The 22920-nt window shown below is 47.2% G+C and overlaps 1 protein-coding gene across 1 annotated transcript; it reads left to right on the forward strand.

Annotated features, from left to right (window-relative positions):
* Nucleotides 1-8792: 8792 nt before the first annotated feature.
* BCDIN3D (BCDIN3 domain containing RNA methyltransferase) lies at nt 8793-22455 on the forward strand. The gene is made up of 2 exons (XM_078689142.1): nt 8793-9027; nt 16200-22455. The coding sequence occupies exons 1-2, from the start codon at nt 8806-8808 to the stop codon at nt 16779-16781; spliced, it is 804 nt and encodes a 267-aa protein (XP_078545268.1). The 5' UTR covers nt 8793-8805; the 3' UTR covers nt 16782-22455.
* Nucleotides 22456-22920: the final 465 nt, after the last annotated feature.

Here is a 22920-nt window from a genome sequence, read left to right on the forward strand (position 1 = left end):
GTGGTCTTTAAGATATGACTATAAACACTAATAGGACACTCACCCTTATTGTGGGGAGAAAGAACCTCACCTCACCTGGCCACTGCTCAGGATAAAAGGAGGCCATGCACTGGAAATAGACAAAACACTATTAAAGTTATAACCAGTGGTGGTAGATAGAAAATAAGCAAAAGAGAAAAAGGATTCAAAACACATAAATAGGAGATACACATGGTAAAACAGTATGGCCAGAATGGTTTCTTAGCATCAGGAGAGTATGCCCAAAACATCACTTACTGCACTTGCTTACACAGAACTGTAACCTACAGAATAGAAAAGGCACAGCTAGCAAGCTGCAGTCGCTGCGAATTGAGGCGCCTACTCCTGTGCTCTCAAGTTTGTACTCTTAAACCAAAAGAATCCTGCTAACTATACCACCGCCACTGACCTCTCCGTCGTTGCCTCGGAGTAAAGACTGAGCCGAGGGTGAGGCAATGACTGATGGTCACACGTGGTGTTAAATACACACTGAGGCGCCTCAGTGCAGTAAGTGATGTTTTGGGCATACTCTCCTGATGCTAAGAAACCATTCTGGCCATACTGGTTTACCATGGGTATCTCCTATTTATGTGTTTTGAATCCTTTTTCTCTTTTGCTTATTTTCTATCTACCACCACTGGTTATAACTTTAATAGTGTTTTGTCTATTTCCAGTGCGTGGCCTCCTTTTATCCTGAGCAGTGGCCAGGTGAGGTGAGGTTCTTTCTCCCCACAATAAGGGTGAGTGTCCTATTAGTGTTTATAGTCATATCTTAAAGACCACAGAAACATGAGCTTGAAGTCTTTGATCTTGTTCTGTTGACATTATGTGTCTGTGTCTCTGTTTCTTTCTTTTTGTATTTTGTCTATACAGGAGAAGATACACTATTTTTACTTTGGAAAGCGGGTGTAGATTCAACTTCACATCTATTAAGTAAGTGTTGCAGTAGCACCATAGGTCCTGACGAAAGCCGTTTTCGGCTGAAACATGTTGACCAATAACAACACTGGTGGGTAGCAATTCTTTACATGCTATCAGCACACTGTTTTTAACCATACCACTTTGATGGTCAGCCCCAATAAAGTGTTTTATGACATCACTGTAGGTATTTTTAGAATCACTTGGATCATTTCCCTATTTTTCTTCTTTTTCTTTGAGCACTGCAAACTTAGCCCCTCCCGCTCATATACTGTCATCTGTTGGTGTAATGTTCTGGGTCCATCGCTAGGCAGTCCTATGGATCCACTCCAAGGTAGAGCCTAGAGGACACCATTTACCAACACATACCCAGATGACGAGATTCCACTTATGAGTGGGCTGATGGGTATCCTTTTCCTTTTCTTGTATCTTCTCTTTTTTCTTGTCTTTCTCCAGATCAAAACATATATTGCATAGCCTTCATGATTATTTGTACCTGTGTAAAAAGTAGGGATATACTTCAATGCAATACTAAATAAAATAAACTAAACAGTACATAAATACACATAAACTTTGTCCAGCTCCTACTGAAACTGTTACACTGAACTTTCAGTGTAGTTGCCCCAAAACTATTAACCCATACCAATTGAGTCATAATACTTAGGGCCTGATTACGACTTTGGCGATGTTTCACCGGGTCCGCCCCACTTCCGCACCACCAAAGCTGTGGTCAGGCCGCCTAACAGATTAGGAGTTTCCTTCGGTTTGGCATGCTTTTTTTGGCATTCCCGTGGTGGTGCCTCTAAAAATGGGCACCGCAAGGGGAATGCCAAAAACAGTTACTGCATGGCATGGACTGTTAAGTCCATGCCGTGCAGGAACTGGCGTACTTGCATACAGTGGGGCACATGATGTACCCCCTGTATGCATGCACATGCAGAGGGAACCCTGCAGGACCCCTTTGTTTCCTCTCCATCACGAAGTTCATAGAGTATGAACCATCATGACACTTCCGGCGTAGAGGAAACTCATAATATGCTTGGCAGGACCACAGGGGTCCCAATAAGCATATTGATGCCTCCTGACTGCCGCAACACTGCCAGAGACCGTGGTTCCCTGGCAGCAGTGGTGTGGCCATGGCAGTCCAACAGCCCTAATCATAATAGGGCGATAGGGATACTGCCACTGCTGCGCCCCCACTAGTCTGGTGGTCCAGATTAGTAATTCAGCCCTTAGTGGCAGATACACAAGCGCATATAGCATCCCCTACCACCCTCATCTTTCTGCATCCTGCAATTATGTCTTAGAGGAGACGTATAATCAACAGACATTTTTGTATGAACATAACTGGCTAAGTAGACCCAGTACGAGAACTCAAATACAGAAATATTGCATTCTATGAGTTTGGAGTTAAGCCCAGTATAGAGTAGTCAGTCTCCTTCTAGCGCTTGATAGATCCTATATATCACTTAACGGCACTTATTATTCTACATCAGTCATGTTTTATTAAGGGCTTCATCTGGTTTTGCAAACTATTGGATGCAACCTTCAAAATTAACGTTATTGTTGGCAGAATACAGCATGGCATAGCCCATCCTAGCCTATCAAAGGGGCCCTCTAAGGTTTGGCAAAGGTATTTGTCACCTACTGAAAAGATCATATAAAACCAGGATAAAACACATGTTAGCACCTTGATTACCCAGGAGACTCCACTCTCTAGTCATTTTTCAGTATTGGTTTATAGCTTGATAGTTCAATGGCCTGGCAATGATAGGATGTGGTGGAGCACCCAGCAGTGCTCTGGGCCCAGAGACCTAAGCGGTTGCTCCACAATAAAACTTGGCGAGAAGACATCTCTGCCAAATAGTTCGGAAAGTAGCGATTCCATGAACGTTTCAGCTTCCTCAATCGAGGTCGTCAGGGTCGGACTGGCTACCGGGCAGTTGTGTGTGCTGCCGAGCTGGGGGCTAATTTCTCTGTGGTGTGGGCTTATTTCGTTGATGAGGACCTGCGTGCGCTTTGAAATAAAAAAAGCAAAACGAATTTCTTTTGCACACACAGGTCCCCATCAACGAAATTATCCCCCTGCTCGGCAGCACACACAACTGCCCGGTAGCCAGTCCGGCCCTGGAGGTCGTTACACCTATGGCCCACATTGTTAAGCCAAAAGCAAGCTTCAAGACCCTCACACTTGGTGCTAGAGAGCAATACTAACTTTTCTAAGTTACCAAGCAGGCCTTTGCATGTCTGGGACCCACCTTTGAGATTGGTTATTCTTTGTTCTATCAAATTGGGGATAATTCCCAGGTGTGATAGGATGTATTGAAGGGACACATGTACCAATAAGTACCATCTACAATTGTGCACATGAGTACCTATAGCCAGGGTCGGAATGGGACAGATAATAGGCCCAGTATACCCAGGATCCAAAACGACCTAACAAAAGGAGAACTCGGTAGGTTAATAACATTAATAACACAATTATTAATGCAGCACAATTATGTTTCCTGACATATATGTCATGTTATGTCATTGCCACTTGTCACTTGTAGCGCAGTGACTCACGCCCGAAGGTGTGTCTTGGTGCTTCACTAACTCAGGCATGCAGACCACTTAGAACCGGATGTATGACGTTACCACGCATACTTTTACAACGCCTACCTTTACAACGCGGTTTTTACCACGCATACCATTACAACGCATAGCACATTGGGGTGCTGGATAGTGAATAGTTTAATTTACTATTCCAACTCCAGTCCCCGTGGATAGTAGGGAAGGTTATTGGATAGTAAATTAACCTATTCCCTATCCTAGAGCGCCCCCAGAGCAATGCGTTGTAATAGTATGCGTTTTAAAAGTTGCGTTGTAATGGTAGGTCGTTGTAAAAGTTTCATTGTAAAGGTTACATACCCTTAGAACCACCCCGTCTTCAGAAGTTTTTTTTTATTTGCTCAGCTCACTGCATGAATGGATTTGAAATGGAAGTTTGTTCCAATGGAAAGGGACTAGGTATGAAAAGGATCTATCACTAAATCTCAAAGTGCGGATTCGGGGAATCCTTTTATAAGGATTTGTCCTTGGATCTGTGCAGTCCGGCGGGGAGTAATGACAAAGCCTTCTGTGCAGGTAGATTCGGCCTTTACAGGTCAGACACCTTCTGAGTGAGACAACATAACTTAAAGACTGCACGCTTCCGGACTGGCAGCCAATGCAAGGCACTTAAAAAGGATGCTGAAGGAGAGCCTGCGGGAATATTACATACTAGCCGGGCGGCTGTATTCTGTACAACCTAAAGTTTGAACATCAGCGTATTATTGGCCGCAACAAGCAAAGCGTTTACGTAGTCCCAGCAACTCTTAATTATGGCTTATATTACAAGAACGTCTTCTTTTGATGTAAGTGACAGTGCATATGTCCTCCATCCATAGCTACTCATTCTGTACCTGAATCCCAATACACCAAGGGAATGCAGACGGAACAATGCACACAAGCGACACTTCTCTGTTGGAAGCACACCTTTGGGCTCTTGCAAGGACAAATCCGATCAATTCATAAAAGTGGTGGTGCACTGCCGTACAACCCTGAGGCCTATGTAGGTTTATTAACACCTGTGTTTGGTTGCACAGCATTGCAACATGAAAAGGCCTACCCATATTGCCTCAAGTTGGATGGATCTCTCCTCCCACCACACCATGTGCAGCATGCAGCTAGGGCTGCAGAAGAAAGAGTATGATGCACGGATTTTACAGGGAATCATTTGTAATGTGTGTTGACCATGGCCACAATAACCATATAATGACACACATTTTCTGCTAAGAAACTTAAAATGTGTATCTCCAGGCACACAGCAAAAATAAAAACATAACATTTTTCAGTCCTGGCCCCAATCCAATAGTGTTAGCAGCTGAGTATACACAATATGCATAATAAAACTTTACAGTAAAATAAAGTTTATCAATTTGTTGTCCTCCATTGGACTATAGGGGCCCTTCCAGATGCTGTCCCTTCACTAGCTTCTGAACCATCTCCACCACCACAGCTCCAACTGCACCATCAACTCTGTTATTCTTCGACAAAAATGCTGGGTGTAATTGATTGATCATCAGAGGTCAGAGGTGAAATCGCTAGACTTCAGAATGTTACCCTGGCTTGTTGCTTACAACCTCTGGCTTTCTGAAGGGAACCCAGTGCTTAATTTGAGCCTTGTTTTTGCGGTGCTCGGCACCGGCACTTAATTGTCAACATCGGCACTTATGACAGCTGCCATATGGTGGCACTGGCTGCCTAATTTAGAAATGAGCATAACAACAGTTTATTATTAACATACTATATATTCAAAATGACTAATAGCTGCCTCCTAAGCCATTCTTTTAGCTTTGAGGTCTGGAATATTCTGAATTGTCATTGGCAGTTCTGGCAGGGGCAATTGATGGAGCAAGCTGCAGTGGCCTCTTGACGAGGGACCTGGCACTTATATTTTTACTGAGTCAGCACTGACTGTAAACCAGATAGTATTTGTTTACATTTTGCAGGCAGCAGCATGTGTGCTCAGAGAACTCTTCTGTTTTTATATTGTGCTGACTTAAATGTAATAAAACATCACTACTGGGGGAAGGGAGGGGGAAAGGGGTGTGATCCAGACTAGCGTTTTTCTCCAACTGCAGTTCTGATATCTGGCCATTTGAGTGGTGTTGTGTTAAAATTGTCTCTTATCCGGTGTTTTGAATGTATGACTGGCTATGTGTTTGTGTGTGTGTGTGTGTAAGTAATGCCTAGAGATTCACTGCTCATGAAGGTTTGGCTGGCCTGAGACCACTCCCTCACCAGCAGTGTAATCCCCTGGACCTGCCACCCAGGCTCATCAGAGTGCTGGGGTGGGTCCAAGGGATTAAAATAAAACGATAATAAAACAGGTTTAAACTTTGTGGTGGCAAGGGGGGCGGTGCTCCTACGCTCTAATGGCGCAGCTGCCGCTGTCCAAAATGTGTCATCTGCCAAGCATCCAGATGGGCTGTGTGAGGAGGGGTCAGGCCTGCTAGTAACCCTGCTGAGTGTGGGGACATCATCCGGGGATACCAAAACTACATTCTCTGGAGCCTAGAGCACCAGCGCCTACCTGCTTGCCAAGACCAGTGTTCCATGTGAGGAAGAGGATAGCGTTGTAGGGAGCGAGGGTCAGTGGGGAGCCCTTTCAAGAGAACTCCCAGTGATAGGTGTAAGAAAACAGTTTCTGCACAGATCGGGTCATTGCCCTTATGCAGGTCTAAGTCAGCAATCATCATATGACAGGAGATGGCCGCTGTGAAAAAAGCTGTGATCTGAGTACCGTGTGGGGAGAGTGAAGCCTGTGCGTCATTTTTGCTGCGACCCATCATGCCAAGGGCTGAAGCCTGTGCGGGACCTTAGCTTCAACTCTGTATGCCAGGAGGAGCTGTTGTTGAACAGTTTGCCATGCGTTGAGGGCTGGTACCTTGTTTGAAAGTTTTCCTGCAACCCTGTGTGCCAGGAGAGGTTGACAGAATGTAATGTGCTGCGAGGTCGCCACCCAAGAAGTATAAAGCTGTGAGACCTGTGCGTCAAAAGAAGCAATGAGGATTGCACCCGATCTGCCCCGATAGACTGAGGAGGAAGCCGTGGGATCATCACCATATCGCTGGGACCAATATCAGGAGCATCAAAATCAACTCCCCTCCGCTGTCTGGGAGTGCAGAACTTACCGTGCTGGAGGATCACCGGAGAGCCTCTGATCACTGCTGGAGACATCCATGTAAGGTCAAGGAGAGCCTCCAATTGCCGGCTGCTGCTGCACCTCCAGTGTGCAGACAGACTCACTGAGCAGAACTAGAGCCTTGCAATTGGCCACAAACAGGACACCTGCTGAGACACTCCACACTACATCACTGCTGGAGCCAGTAAGACTGGTTACTGGTATATCGGGCCCTGGGGAGACTCAGTGCTATGGGGCACTGCGGCACCAAAGACACTTTTGACTATATTCTAAGAGTCAGAGTGGGCTTGAGTTAAGGTCTACTAGTGAGCATTCCCTGGATGTGGCCACCAGAGAATGGGGAATCCTAATCACATTACTGGGAGCAGGTGGAACAGGTATTTGCCAGAGAAATTCAAGAGCCGCTATCTTAATTGTGTTATTGCTGAATGGCATCATCTTTCTTTGAATCCATAGAGATGGAAATAAAAATAAAAAATATTGTAAGAATAAGTATTTGACTGGCTATTGATCTATTGCGACTGCTGTGCGCTCTTTCAATTACGAGTCGTGCTCAATAATCTATATCCACACTTCCCTCCACCTGAAGAGGCCTTAGACTGCTTGTTCACTCGTCTGCCACTGAGAGTCAAATGCAGATGGGGTACTTTGCCCGGTTGCTCAGGATCCACAGTAAGTCAGGTTCCGGGATATCAGGAGTAAAAGGCTTCAACCCCCATGGTTTGGTCCAGTAGCTCCTGCATGCCCGGTGTCCCTCTGAAAAGGTTTCTGAGAACTATTTTAATGTCCCAGTTGAGTCAAGAAGTAGGTAAATCACAGAAAGCCATTATTTTCTTCCTTTAGCAGTACGTACTTAAAACGGCAATTACAAGAAGAAAACATGTCAAAGTGTGTTCTAGAGCTGCCTTAAAGGACCCTGACTAATAATTAAAGTAAGTAAAGACAGAAATGAAAGCAAAAAGAACAGATGATGGACGGAATGCTGAACTAATCAAACATTCACACCCAGTCACAGATCTGGGTTAAATCCATCGATTTTGTGCATGCCACACCGTTCCAGTTTGGATCCTGCCATTTGCAAGTCAGTCTTGACACTGCTCCCCATGGGAACAGTCCAGCCCAAACTGCCAGGCCAGGTCCTCCCTGGACCAGAAACAAGTATCCTGGGACCGGTTTTGGGGTTTCACCCCTCATCAGCCAGGCTAGCTTGAATCTGATGCTGTAGCAAGCAAGGGACCCCCGTCTGGGCATCGCCCTCCCGCTTAGGGCGACAAATGATGCTGCACTTTTCACCCTAAGTGGGATGGGTATGCCCAGTCGTGGGTCCCTTGCTCGCTGTGCCACTGGACTCAAGCTAGCCTGCCTGGCTGGTGAGGGGTAATACCCCTATACTTGTCCCAGGATGCTTGTTTACGGTCCGGGTAGGACCCAGCTTGGCAGTTCGGGCTGGGCTGTTTTCAGGAGGAGCAGCGTCAAGAATGATTTGCATATGGCTGGGTCAAAACTGGGGTGGTGTAGGGCTAAAAAGAACAATGGATTTAACCCAGATCTCTTAGCTAGGGGTGAATGCTTGATTCATTCAGCATTCCGTCCATCATTTGTTGTTGCTGTATGTTAAAAATTAAAAGTTATGTTTAAGTGCCATATCCAGGCCTTTGTAGGGACTTAAAAAGTTACCAAATGACAGTATATTTCGCTGAGAAAGGTGGCAACCCTGCACATGCATACACATGCAACTAATATGAAAGCACAGAAAAAGCCTAAAACTTGCAGGTCATTGTTTTAGAAGAAAGTGGGAATAAAAAAAAAAAATCGGGAGAATGCATTTCCAGCATTTACTTCTATTGAAACAGAGGCAATTTCAGCACGGAGACAGGTAAAATAAAAATATGTGTTTTGCTGCAAAAAGCGGGAGGCACCCGCTTGAACCGGGTCTGTTTGCATATATGCTACAACTCAGCATTCTACAGCCAAAAACTATTGTCTTTGCCAATGCTTAGACGTTCATACCACGTCCTGGCATTTGGTTTCGAAAATCGGCTTCTTCAGTCTTTCTTCTACTTCTATTCATTGAAGGCTCCCAATCAGCTGCTTCTGTAGTTAGTGTTTCTTTGGTTTCCTTGTCAGTGTGAGCCGGTGTAATGGCGCTGTCCTGTTTGGAGGAGTCAGACCCTCTGGTCTCGGCAGACTCGATTTCGTTTGGGGATCCAGGCGCTGCTCCCTTTGGGAACTTCCCGCATTATTACCGCTTCCACCCACCGGGGGACCGGCTCCGACTCCTCAGCTCGGAGCTGAAGACTAGGCTGCCCGAAGCTGAATGGTCGAGACCGCTACTGTGCCTGGACGTGGGATGCAACAGCGGGGTGAGGAAGCAAGACAACATTGGAAAGGAGTAACACGCTGCGTTGCCCCAGCTCTCGTGTTGACTCATTTCTATTTGGGAGTAGATCATTTAATCTAATTGTTTTCTTTGCATTTTGGCCCTTACAGCCGTCATGAATTTCAAATTAAGGGTGTCGTAGTGCAAGCAAAAATGGACTAGGTAAACTACTCTCGCGTTGAAATGCCACAGTACAACACAACCCGGAAGTTTAAGAGCTTCCCAGTGGAATGAGTCTTGACAAACGAGCGAGAGCCTTTCGTGGGGAGTGATTATGGAGAGGGAGGGCTACAAAGAGAGAATGGTGAGAAGCGAGGGGAGAAGCATTGAATGGATAAAAGAGATATAGTGGGACAAAGAAGAAGGAATAGTGTCGAGAATGGAAAATAAGTAACAGGACTGTGAAGTAGCGGACTAGTAGGGTTAGATAGGATTCATAGAGGTGCGAAGGATCAAATAGGGACAATTGAGAGCTAAAGAGCAGGTGGTCAACAATAGTGAGAAGAGGGAAAGTAGCTGCAGGTGAAAAGGAAAGAGTAAAGAAGAGGGGCTTTGGTAAGTGTAGAAGATGGGGAAAGTGACGCGAGAAAAGCAGGGCAAGGCAGGAGAACAGCAGCCTTGAGAGGGGTCGCAGGTAGGGTTGACACTTTTCTTAGAAACAAATATCGGCCATTTGTTTACATTTTGCTGTTTTAGAATAGCCAAGAACTGATAGGCGAAAAAAGAGTTTGTTTAAAGTTGTCAGGATTCTTTTGTAGTATAGCTATTATGTCTGCTTGTTCACATAAGCATTTTGAAATGATTTTGACAGCTCTCAAATCATGTTTACTGATTTCTCTGTGTTCGTTTTTATAGCTTGACTGGACAGTGCAGCTGTCGCCAGACAATTGTGAGAATTGCCAGAAGAGGGGCTTTGGCTCCGCCTAGATTTTGAGTCATGAGTACATTTTGATTGTTTAGAAGTTGTGTTCTTCCACCAAAAAAGTGCTTGCCCATAACACAGTTGTGTTGATTTGATTTATCTACCCAGCTAGCTGAACATTTAGGGGCAAAACATATAACAGTGTACCGCTAATACCGTTTCTCATATAACTAGTTAATGTATAGTGTTTTTCTCTTGCAGCAGCAGAGATGGAATGAGGGCAGTCATTAACCTACATGGATTTTTAGGTCTGGCTTGACAGTGCAACTGTCACTTTACCTTTTAACTAACACCAATAGTATTCTACAGTTCTTTGCTTCCACAAAAAAACATATCCACTCCCATGCTACGTACTTGTAATTTTTACATTACCATGGAACAGGGGTCTTCAAACTGTGGGGCGTGACCCCCAGGGGGGCCGTGGAGCGATGCAAAGGGGGTCGCGCCTTCACAGTGTCACTTCTGCCCTGGCCTCCAGGGCTTCAGCCCCCCTCGTCCCCCATCCTGTGTATCAGCCCGGGCTGCTGCAGTGCAGCTCGCGCTCCTGGGGCCTCGGCTGGGCAGTGTCTGGAGTCTTATCTCCGGCCCGAGTTTTTCACAGGTCTTTAAAGACCATTAGCATATTTACATGCCTTTGTTAACTGATTACCAAAGCTTAGTTTTTTATGGTTCCAGTACCCCCTGGGCCCCCACTCTGCCTATTCCTTACATTTGTATTTTTACACTTACTGCTGTAGTGTGAGAATGCATTTAATGAAAAGAAATATAAAGTTGGGTTGCCAAAAGAAACATGCCTGCTATGTGTTGTTTAAAGATCCTGCAGAGACCTGCTCTTGACACTAAATTGAGTTATAAATATATTTATATGTATTAATTAGTTATGTGACTTTTCTGTATTTATTCTCTTTAATATTTAGTCATGGATCATTGAGGCATCCCTAGAACACAATTAAAAGTGCTTTCTATTTATATTTGCTGTTCTAAGTATTCACAGATACGTGAAAAAAATACAGGTGTAGGTGACTGCTTATTTCTGGGCCATCAAAATAATGAGCTAGTAACCCTAATCATTAGACTGGAAGTTTGTTGCAGATTCAGCACATTATTTATTTCCTCCACCCTCGCACCCTGATTATAGCAATAGTTTAACTTATATCTGAAACCCTACGCTTCAAGTTTCTGGGAATGCACCCTGCTTTCAGACTACTCACTTCTCATTCTCGCCTTCACTTTCACGTTCACCCTGCACTCCCAGCGACCACCATGCACTCACACTGATCACCATGCACTCATAGCGATCACCATGCACTCATAGCGATCACCATGCACCTTAAACTGATCACCATGCACTCGCACTGATCTCCATGCACTCGCACTGATCTCCATGCACTCGCACTGATCTCCATGCACTCGCACTGATCTCCATGCACTCGCACTGATCTCCATGCACTCGCACTGATCTCCATGCACTCGCACTGATCTCCATGCACTCGCACTGATCTCCATGCACTCGCACTGATTTCCATGCACTCGCACTGATTTCCATGCACTCGCACTGATCGCCATGCACTCGCACTGATCGCCATGCACTCGCACTGATCGCCATGCACTCGCACTGATCGCCATGCACTCGCACTGATCGCCATGCACTCGCACTGATCGCCATGCACTCGCACTGATCGCCATGCACTCGCACTGATCGCCATGCACTCACAACATTCACCCACTCACCCTGCACTCACAGTGATCACAATGCACTCACACTGATCACCCTGCACTCACACCATTCACCCGCTCACCCTGCACTCACACCATTCACCCGCTCACCCTGCTCTCACAGTGATCACTCTGCACTAAAAGACACACGAGCACACTTCTCACCCTGCACTTATGTGACGCTTCACTCACCTGTCCCCCCCCTTACGGCTCAATCTGTAGCTCACTCAAACAAGGCCTCTCTAACCATGCACTAATTCATCCCACTCTGCACTTGCAGCCGAACCCAAATTCATATGGTCACCTCACTCACCCTGCAGTCACTCCTTTTACCCTACTCTCACACTGTTGCATTGCTCACCGTGCAGTCACATGGGCACTCTTGTCACCCACACAGTGCAGAAGGTTAAAGTGCCTGGTACAAAGAAGATGTACCATGCACATCACAGAACTGAGTGTGAGTAAACTATGAGTAGCGCTATAAAAAATGAAATGTTTGTCAGATAGGTGCTATAGAGAGATGAGGTGTATTGTTGGTGAGTGGTAGTGAGGGAATTCATGGAGAAGGTGGAAAGACTGTTGCACCGTGTGCGACCAGTGCTTGGACAAGCCCTGGCTGGGAGTATTTGTTATTATTCTGCACTTAATGATTCAGGCATTTGAAAAATGGCCTGATGGCATCCCTTACCATAGGCAGGGAAGAGGTACGGGCACCAGTGGGGTGAGGATATTACGCAATGGTTATGAAAATGGTGAGTGTTAGAAGAGGGGCAAGGCAGAGGCTTACAGATTGGGTTAGGCGACAAAAAGAGGGCAACCGTTGACCATATTGACATTTAACGTTCCTTAAGATAGAAACTGTGAAGTGTAACCCCAAGAAGGGCTGAGGGTGTGAAACATGGACAATAGCAGAGAGGAGTAGTGGTAGATGTATGTGAACTTCTATGAAACAACTGGCCAATGAAGAGACTGGTCGGACAACAGAGGAAAGAGGAGGTTAAAAGGAAAGGAGCTGAGGGCACGTAGAATGGACTTGATTTAGGTAAGTAGAAATGCAACATTATGGGCAGCTGACGAAAGCTGAAGTGGGAAAAATAGAGTTGTATGGTAAATGTGTTCTCCTCTTTCTAATGCAATAGGACCAGGATCAAAGAGAAGGCACAAGAGAGGTGTAGCAGGAGAGGAGTTGTGGAAAATAGATGTAGAGTTGTAAAGCTACAAAACAAAAATCATGTCTACGCTTACAACTAAAATGTTGTATGTCATTATTTCAGTTTGATATACTCACTACATAAATGCAAATCATGAAATGTTGACTGGGTGTACCTAGGGAAGGGCCTAATGGAGTACAAGACAAGCTGGCACAAGGAACTAGAGGTTTAATGGATTTATAAGGTCTTAATCTGCTCCAATCTGCAAGACTTGATTATTGGCAATTCGTACCCTGTGATTTGGTCTGACCATTTCTTTATTCCGTTCTCTTTGTGTTTATCTCATCAAAAACGACCTTGTGTTCAGGCCAAAACCCTCGGGCGCAATGGGAGCACTATCTCGCCAGTGAGTCTTGGCGCTCAGCTGGGTACCACAGTCCCGAGGGAGGCTGTCGATCTTGATTCTAGGCTGAACAATTTTAATAGTTGGATCGTCTCAGCCATTGATTCTATTGCCCCCACCAGGCCAATCAAAACCTTTCGCTCTGCCCCCTCCGCACCATGGTTCTCAGAAGAACTACGTAAATGCAAATCGGCCTGTAAACTTTTGGAAAGGCGCTGGAGACTCTCCTATTCGCCCGCCAGTAAAGCAGAATATAAATTGGCACTCAAAAAGTACAGGAAAAAGATCATAGATCACAAAAGATCGCATCTTGAGGAAAAAATTAGCAAAGCCCATGGATGGTTCTGCTAGGGAGATCTTCCAGACGGTAAGATCATTCACCGAACCCGTGGCCCTTAAACGCCAGTCCCCTGTCTCTCAATCACTTTGTAATTGTCTATCTGACTTTTTTGAGGACACAATTGTCTCCATTTATGACTCGTTTCCTAACAAAAACCACCCTGATCCCGCCAATAATTTTTACATCAACCATTCCCCCCGATCCAGCACTTTCTAAGATCTTCACCAACTTTGAAGAAATCCCCCTCGATCTTTCGCTGGCTGAATTATCTAAATGTAGATCGGGTTCGCCGAACGATCCATGGCCAGCGAAACAATATAAAGCCTTGGCCCCTCTCCTCAACCCCATTTTGAATAGCATTTGGAACGATTCACTCCAGACGGGCATCTTTCCAGATTCTTTGAAACATGCACGACTAGTCCCTATCCTGAAAAAGGCCAACACCGATCCTAATGAGTCGGCTAACTATAGACCTATATCTCTGTTGCCGGCTCCAGCTAAGGTACTGGAAAAACTAGCACAAAAACAACTTGCTAATTTTCTTGAATCCAATGGGTCTTTCCATGACACACAACATGGATTCAGACAGGGCCATAGCACGGAATCAGCTCTGATTGAGATGGCCGATGCTGTTCACTAGAAACTTGATGGAGGTTCAAAGGCGGTGTTGGTGCTGCTCGACCTGTCGGCAGCATTCAACACCGTCTCCCACTCTGTCCTGTTGGATCGCATCCACTCTAAGGGTATCCAAGGCCAGGTCTTGAGGTGGTTATCTTCCTTTCTGTCCAACAGGACTCAGGCGGTCTTCACGCCCCCTTTCACGTCCAACAGCCGTCCGCTCAAGTGGGGAGTCCCGCAGGGCTCCTCCCTGAGTCCTCTTCTTTTTAATGTTTATTTTTCCCCGCTTGCCGAGATGATTGCCCAGGCCGGAATCAAAGCCACTTCGTATGCGGACGATATCCAACTTTTGTTCGCCTATGACAAACTCTCCCAGTCTACTTTTGACCCTTTAAAAGACTGCCTACGTAAAATATCACTTTGGATGGACAACTGCCTCCGACTTAACGCAGGGAAAACTGAGGTCCTTTTTTTCCATCAGCCATCTCCCTTGGACCCCCACCTTTGGTGGCCTCATGATTTGAGTCCCCTCCCCTTGCCTAAGGAATCCATAAAAAATCTGGGTATCAGATAGGACCCCAAACTCTCTGTACACAACCAGGTACAGACAGTATCATCGGCTTGCTTCTCCAAAAGGAGGATGGTAAAAAAATGCATGAATTTCCTCCCTAATAACACCAGGAGAGCCATAGTCCAAGCACTGATCACCTCTCACTTGGATTATGCCAACGGTCTGTACACCGGGCTGTCTGTAGGTTTATGCCATCGACTACAGACAGTTCAAAATTCAGCGGTTCGTTTAGTGTGTGGCACTTCCCTAAGAGAGCGTATCTCCCCTCCCCGGCGCTCTCTTCATTGGTTACCAATCCAGAAGAGAGTTGAATTCAAAGCCCTTATCCTGACTCACAGGGCTTTGAGAGGACAAGGCTCTGCCTACCTGACATCTTGTCTGCGCCCCTACAAAAATGTGAGATCACTCCGTTCTGACTCCAAAAACTTCCTCATCTCTCCCAGATTTAATAAAACTCGCTCTGGAGGGAAAACCTTCCAGGTCAGTGCTGCCTCTTACTGGAATAAACTTCCTCTCTCCATCAGGTTGATTCCTGAGGAGCCCTCCTGCCGTAAGGCACTCAAAACCATCCTTTTCTGTTGACCCCCTAAGGAGTAAGATTCTTACACTCTTAGAAGCGCCGGGACACCCCGTTGGGGTAGCCGTGCGCGATATAAGACACACTAAATAAATAAATAAGGTCTTAAGGCAGACCAAGAATCTGGGTGAAAGCATAGTACATGAGGTTAGAATACCGGAGAGTAAAGTGGTGAGAACTAAAATAAGTAATTGTCTGAACTATGAGAAGTCAAGACATGGCTTTTGGGTGGTCAGAGAAGGGAGACCACAAGGTCAATGGCAACCTGAAAGGAGCGACCTCAAGAAGCATTTAGGTAAATAACTTGGAATTGAGGTGGGTTGGCACCCCGTAGTGACGAATATAGTAACGAATAAAGGGATTGTAGGAATCCTGAGGGATTAAGAGGACCTTAAGTGAGATTTCCTAGCAATCGTTGTGATAAAGGGATCTGAGGCATACAAGGTGCCTTTGTTGTTGAATGCAAACAAGACATGTGCTTCTTTGAGAGCAGCCAGGCTTGTAACATTGAAAGATTTGAGTACTTGGATATGCACTTTGGGCATCTATGTGACTCTAAGGGAATCTTTTGAAGTGAAGATATGGACTATACAACATGGAAGTCAGCAAAAGGAATGCTTTGAAAATCTCAGGGTAAAGGAGCGTAAAAAATGGGTTTTGATTGAGTAAATTATTTTATGTTGGCATGGGTTGTGGAACAGAATACAAGAACCAGATAAAAAAACAGGCCTCCCTAGATAGAAACATTCCTGTTTGTCAGCTCACAAACTTATTTTAAAATAGGTAATTGAGATACTCCCAGACTATCCATTAAAGATATTTTAAATCACTTTACACTATGTTTTTTTCTTTCCCAGGACCTGAGTGTTGCTTTGTATCGTCTTCTCATGGGCTTCCAAGACAATGACACAGCACCTGCACTTTCTGTAGATGAACTGAGACATGTCCAACTACTCTGCTGTGACATTGATGCCACCTTGATTCAGAGGGCAGAGGAAACGAACCCCTTTCCAGACTCAATTTCCTACTCTTGCCTCAATATCATGGATGCAGTTGCTCGCCAAGAGGTCTTTGACTCCTTCCTTGCTAAGTTTGATCGCTCGTCCTTTGATCTTGGTTTTTGCATGTCTGTGACTATGTGGATTCACCTGCACCATGGGGACAGAGGGCTGGTGGAGTTCTTAGGCTGCCTCGCATCTCACTGTAAGTACCTGCTGATTGAGCCCCAGCCTTGGAAGTGCTACCGATCAGCTGCCCGGCGGCTCCGGAAGCTAGGCAAAAATGACTTTGACCACTTTCGGTCTCTGACTATTACTGGTGACATGAGTAAGCAAATAACAGACATTTTGACCAACAATGGAGCTTCAGAGCTGATCTGCTCTTTTGGGAATACCAGCTGGGACCGAAGCATTCTCCTTTTCAAATCAAACAAACTGTAAGCCAAGTGAAAGAGTGTCGTCGGTGACGTGCAAGAGAAAAACCTTTAAGAATCTTTGTGCAACATGAGATACTTGTGTGTAATGTAGTCCAGCACCAAGAGGCGCATAACCAAACTGTACTGTGGCACAAGGGAATACTTAAAAAAAAAATCAGGCAATGTTTACATAAATAGTGCTGCAGGAGAGCCACAGTGCAAGTCGGACTAGCAGGGGAACTGTTTCTGATGCATACACCAGTAAATCGAGTGAGAAGTGACATGGTGCTGGCACAGCATCAGTTTGTAGTACAAGTCAAGCAACAGCAGGGTGCAATCCAAGGCCTGGTGTCTCTTTCTAGTTTTATTTGTATTTTAAATACATTTTACTACAAATCTCTGTGATAACTTGCAATTCACAGTCGGGTCTTGAGGCAAGGATTGTGCTTTACCTTTTCAACTCATCGCCATTATCAACAACGTAATGCACAAACTACACTCCCCAGCATCAAGGAAAGTACAATCAAGCAATTAGGTGTGATACAATTAACAAATTATGTATCAACAGTTCCAACAAAATGACTGCATACATTTCTATCAGCTTCTTTCTATCCTGATCTGCTCCTGAGATGTGTCCTCCTCTTTATCCTGTTGATTCTTTTTTGTGTAAGTCTGTTATCTGTGGTTACTGGAAATTGCTTGTGCTGTCTCTTCTCTGCCATTTTGTGGTGTGTATTGGGCGATCTTAGTCTGCCAGCAGACTAGAGCACAGCTTTGATAACTGCTCATGCAGTGGGCTGCTTTGCGAGATCCTGTTTTTAATTGGGTGCAAAGGTGGTGATTTGTATAGGGAGACAGACAGGGAGATGCTTATAAGGTTTTGCCTAGCTGTATTTTGTTTAGACACTCATTTTTGTGTGTGTGTGGGGGAGGGGTTTAAACCTGGTGTTAGAAATGGGATTTCCAGTTGGCTAGGGCTCGCGTCAAAGTCAGGCAGAAACCACCATTCCTAACATTGGTTGGCAGGGGAAGGGATCCGGATTTATGTTTGCGCAGTACCACAGCGACAACTGGCTCCACTACAAAACTCTGCATTTTAGATAGTCACATTTTGGGGATTATTGTTTTTGAAGTTCCATTATTTCTTCTAAGAAAGTCATTTTCAAATAGTGTCCAGTACATTTGTTCCCCGCCCCGCTCCCAGAGTTTGGTACCTGTGTCACGTGTGGTCAGGTTGAGAAATCAGGGGTGGTAGAAACTGCCTTACCAGTCCGAGGGGGGGGGTTGTGTGTGGATGAATGGTGTGTGGCACTAGACAAGTGAGTGTGAGTTCTCTGGGATAGGGAGCTCGCTGAATTCTTTGTAAATTTTGTACTCTTGCTTCAGCTCTAACAGTTAAGTCCCCTGTGTTGCACATGTCTGTGAGCATCCTGCCAAGATGGAGCCTGCTTTTGATTTCTGGGAACCTGCTTTTGATTTCTGTGATCTAGATAGATACAGTGTGTGGGAGTTGCCAAGGTTCTGTAGAGAGAGAGACATAGGGGTGGATGAGTCCTACACTCAGTCCGAACTTAAAAACAGCCTGGCCCTATGGCAAAAGGGTCAATGGGATCTTGAGCGCAGTGAGAAAAGGGCCCGGGCCTCACGCCATGAGGGTGGTGGGTTTGTGGGAAGCCCTGAAGAGTCTGAAGAAGAGGGAGAAGATGACAGTGCATGGATACCACCAGATAGTGAAGACCCCATAGAGAGGGAGTCCCTTGCTGGGTCCAGTGTAGGGGGCAGCGCCCCATCCCTTTCCCGGTCCCTGTCCCCAGAGGAGTTGGAAGATAGGAGGGAAGAGAGGGAGCACCAGCTGGCTTTGGAGAAGCTCAGGTTAGAGCATGCCAAGGAGATAGCGCAGCTGGGTATGCAGGAGAGGATTGCAGAAGCTGAGAGGGCATTGGCCAGGGAGAAGATAGCCCTAGAAGGTAGACTATCCCCTGCGTGTAATTGTGGTTTTCTGGACTCCCCAGGGAGGGTTGAGTCCAGTGGTGGCAGCTATATAGAGTCCCATGCGAGCTGTCCCATTCCTAGTTCCCAGAGTATGGAACCTGTTTCCCAAGAGGAGGAGAACAGGTTGAAGTTCAGGAACCTTAGGAAACCACCTCACCAGGAGTGGGGGTATTTTGTGGATGACTGTTCGGATACAATGGAGGATTGGCTGGTGGCTAATGCAGACGATGAGAGGGAGGGAGTAGTGAATATGTTTCTCAAAGAGCAGTTGCTCAGTGTTTGTTGTCCAGAGTTGCGCCAGCACCTGTTGAAGTCTGAATACTTTAGTCCTTGGGCGCCTGCAGAGGAAGCAGAGCGCTGGGAAAGTGCTAGAGGTGCTGAGGAGTCATTGGTGAGTGACTCCAAAAGTAGTGGTTCATGTATCTTCCAGCCCAGCGTGGTGGAGGAGGCTCCGTGTAGCCCAGCTAGGTCCCAGTATAGTGAGAGGGGTGGAGAGGCTTACTACCTGGCTCAGTGGAGCGGGAGTCAGTGGGTGACTGAGAGTCCCCAGATGCCCGAAGCCCTATCTCAGAACCTGGGTGGTTTCTTGAGGGAACACCAGGTTGGGGACCTAGGCTATCCTGTTAGTCCACTTGAGGAGGATCTCCTAGTGTCTAGGGAACCTGGAGCATCTGTAACTAGAGCTCCAGGGGTTCCAGTGTCCGGCAGTGCTACTCCAGTTGAGAGGGCACAGGAGTCCGAAGTGAGGAGTGATTGGGGGATGAGTTCCCCAGTGGAAGAACCAGTGGGTCAGGGACTACCCAGTTGGGCTAGGTTCCCGTGTAATGACCAGGGTGACACCACTTCTGTTCTGGGGGATCTTCGCGCACTGTCAGATGGACAGGGGACGAGAGATCTGCGCCAGACAGACAGTCACACGACATATGGGTCATGCGTCAGCCTAAGGGGGATGGTGTGTGAATTCCCAGAAGTCCTGGAGTGCCAGGCAGTTATTCCTCCAAAGGTTCTAGACCAGAGGTTGGAAGGCCAGGTTCAGGATCCGCCTGATCTGAAGGGTAGGACGTCTGTAACCAGCTTCCTGACCGGTTCATCTTCCAGGGGTACCACTCCAGCTTGGAGGGTGCGGAACTCTGGAAGGGGGTGCAGAGGGTGGTAGAGCCCGCCTCTGACCCCGGTGCAACCTGAGGGGTTAAACCCTAGGTTAGGAGAATGGTATTCTAAGGGTACCCCTCGCAGGAGGTAGAGGAACCCTAGAAGAAGAGGTAGGGGGAGGAGAGCCTTCCCCGAGACTCCTGGTCCGCCTGAGGGTGTTGACCCTAGGCTGGAGAACCAGTGGCAGTCTAGCCCTGTCTTACAGACAGGAAGAGTGGAGCATGGCTACTATGTACCAGGGGTTACTACCCCCCACTCTGTGAATAGGCAGGGACCAGTGGCACCTGGGTGGCCTAGGGCCTGGTCCTGGCCGCGGACAGCTTCGGAGTGCCAGTGGGGTAGCCCAGTTGTTCCAGGTAGTGTTTCTGGAAGGAACCCGCTGGGTTCACCGTGGCGTAGAACCGGATGGTGTCCCTGCAGTTGGTGGCCCGCGTCCGTGTTCTATCGCCCCAAGCAGGGAAGCCCATCACGGTGGTGATTGGTCTACCCTGCGTTTTGGCTGGAAGGGGGTTGTGTTGGACTTGGCCCTTCTGGCCGGTTCACCCCTGAACTTTTTGCTTTTTATATGTGACCTGGGGATGGTGATTTTTGGTTTCTGCGCACTTTCACTGTGTCCCAGTGGAAAGTGCCTGCCCTCCCATAGGAATGGATGGGGAATGCATGTGTCCCTGGTATTTCCTGATGCGTGGGGTGTGCAGGCCCGAGTTTGGTATGTGTGAACTCGTGAGATTGAATGCTGCGCAATGATGTGTGCGGTGTGAATGTGTCTAGTGTGGAAGTGCCACTTCTAGACATGGGTGTGCGTGTGCTGGCATGTGATTGGCTGGTGAGCCTGGCTCCAGGAGTCTGGATGGGTCTGCCCCAGTGGTGAGTGGAGAGATTAGCATGCTGATGTGAGGGAGGGGTGCACCTGGGACCTGAATAGGGCTGGGCTTTCCCCACACAATGCTGGCTCCGCCCTCTGTGGTGCGACTGATGACCCTAGCCTAACTAGTGAATAGGTAGGGTGGCTGAGCACATTAAGAGTGCTCACCTCGCATTTGTGCCGCTCGTGGCATAATTTGGCTAGCGGGTGGCCAGCCCGCTTTATATTGAAATTCAAGAGAGAGCCTACCCCTCGTGTGGCCCTGTTTATTATTTAACTCGAGGGAGCCTACCCCTCGTTTGTGCCAGGATAGAGAGAGGAGTCTCCGCCGCCGCCCGGCTAACCCGGAAGTCAGGCAGGCCGGGGGCGGGACGACAGAAAGCAGACGGGAGCACCCCCGCGCTCCTGCATCAAGAGAGAAGGCCCCGGAGAAGTGAAGACCCGCCGACTCCTTCCTCCGCTTCCCCTGTCTGGGGAAGCCAAGCAGAGACCGCGACCGAGGAGAGTCCCAAGGAGCAGGAGCTCTCCAGCCAGCCGCCGCGAGACCGGTGAGTGCACCCGAGAAGGAGAGGGGGGTGTCGGGGCACATTGCCGGTGCCTGCCCCTCCCCTCCAGAGCAGGTCTGTCGTGTTGGAAGGCCCGTGGGGCCTTACTTAATTCCGAGTCCCCCAGGGAGGGACTCCAACGACCGGGGGCCTTCTTGTTTGGAGCCACGAGGCTCCGGGGGCATTTTGTGTATTTCGAGTCACTCACGAGGGACTCCAACGAAGGGGCCATATTTGTTGACGAGCCCCGAGAGGCTCCAGAGCGCCACAATTGTTTATTCAGAGCCCAAGAGGCTCCTGGGCATCCTAATTATTTTGAGTCCCCCGGGAGGGACTCCTACGTGGCCTGACCATTTTAGGGTGGTAGAGCGGCCCTGGCTGGCAGCGGGCTGCTCCCCCCTCACTGGGCATTCTTTCTTCGGGGCCCCGAGGCTCCCACTGGCCCACAGTTTGCTCTTGAGCCCACGAGGCTGCAACGCGTGTCCTGCCAGTGGTGATTCAGCTGTCCAGCACTTAGTGGGCAGCTGCTACGTTTAGGCCCCCTGACATTGGGACACAGGGCGTCCTAGCCCCCTGAGAGGTCAGTTGGCCTGGGGACTGCCAGAGGTTGTGGCTTACGTAATTTCTGCGTATTAGTTTGTGCTGCACCTCTGAATGTGTTTTGATGCGTCATGTGCCTTGTTCTTACACCGCTGAATGTATGTTTATGCATCATGTGTTTTCTTTCCCTACACCTCTGAATGTTGTGATGCATCATGTGTAATGTGTTCTTGCCTATACCCCTAAATGTATGGTGATACTTAGGTGGTTGTTCTTTCTAGTACAGGTGTGCTAGTGAAGCCCAGGTTCCCTGCGTAATATTCTCCTAAGGTGGTTAGGGTTGCGTAGGTAGTACTTACCTGGTACCCGTGATTTCTGGTTGTGTGCTACAGTTGCTATTTTGTGCTACTGTGATTATTATTCTATGATCTACAACGTGCTATTTTTAACAGTATTTCTAGTTCTAAAAGTGCTTATTCCTGACAGTGGTCCAGGTGGCCCTGTCTTGTACATATCCCCTGTAAATTCTGCCCGTTGGCACATTGTAAAGTGTGTGTTTTTATCTAATGTGTTTGCTACAATACAAAGGCTATTTTTATACATAACCTTGTGTGGAGTTTCCTTTGTGGTTGGCCTTGGGTGTTGTTGCTGCTAGGTGCACGCGCAAACGCTTAACTCACATTGCCTCCGAGTTTAGCCTTACTGCTCGTGTCACGTTTCCAAGGGGGTGAGCAGAGGTTATCTTGGTGTGTAACTCCCTTGCCCTGACTTAGAGTGGTGGTCTCTGACTGACTTTGGCGCAAGCCTTGGCCAGCCAGAGATCCCATTTCTAACACCTGGCATCCTTGGTTGATTCTCCCCTAACTTTTTGCCTTCGTTGCTCCTGTTTTGCTCACATTATTTTATGCTGGCTTTGGCACTCTGCAGACCGTACCACTGATAACCAGTGCTAAAGTGCTTGGGCTCTCTCCTTAAAACATTGAAGAATTGTCTTACACCTAATTGGTACATTTAATTTACTTATAAGTCCCTAGTCAACTGGTACCGCAGGTGCCCAGGGCCTGTAAATT

This window comes from Lissotriton helveticus, chromosome 1_1 (assembly GCF_964261635.1).
Source record: "Lissotriton helveticus chromosome 1_1, aLisHel1.1, whole genome shotgun sequence".
Taxonomy (NCBI): Eukaryota; Metazoa; Chordata; class Amphibia; order Caudata; family Salamandridae; genus Lissotriton; species Lissotriton helveticus.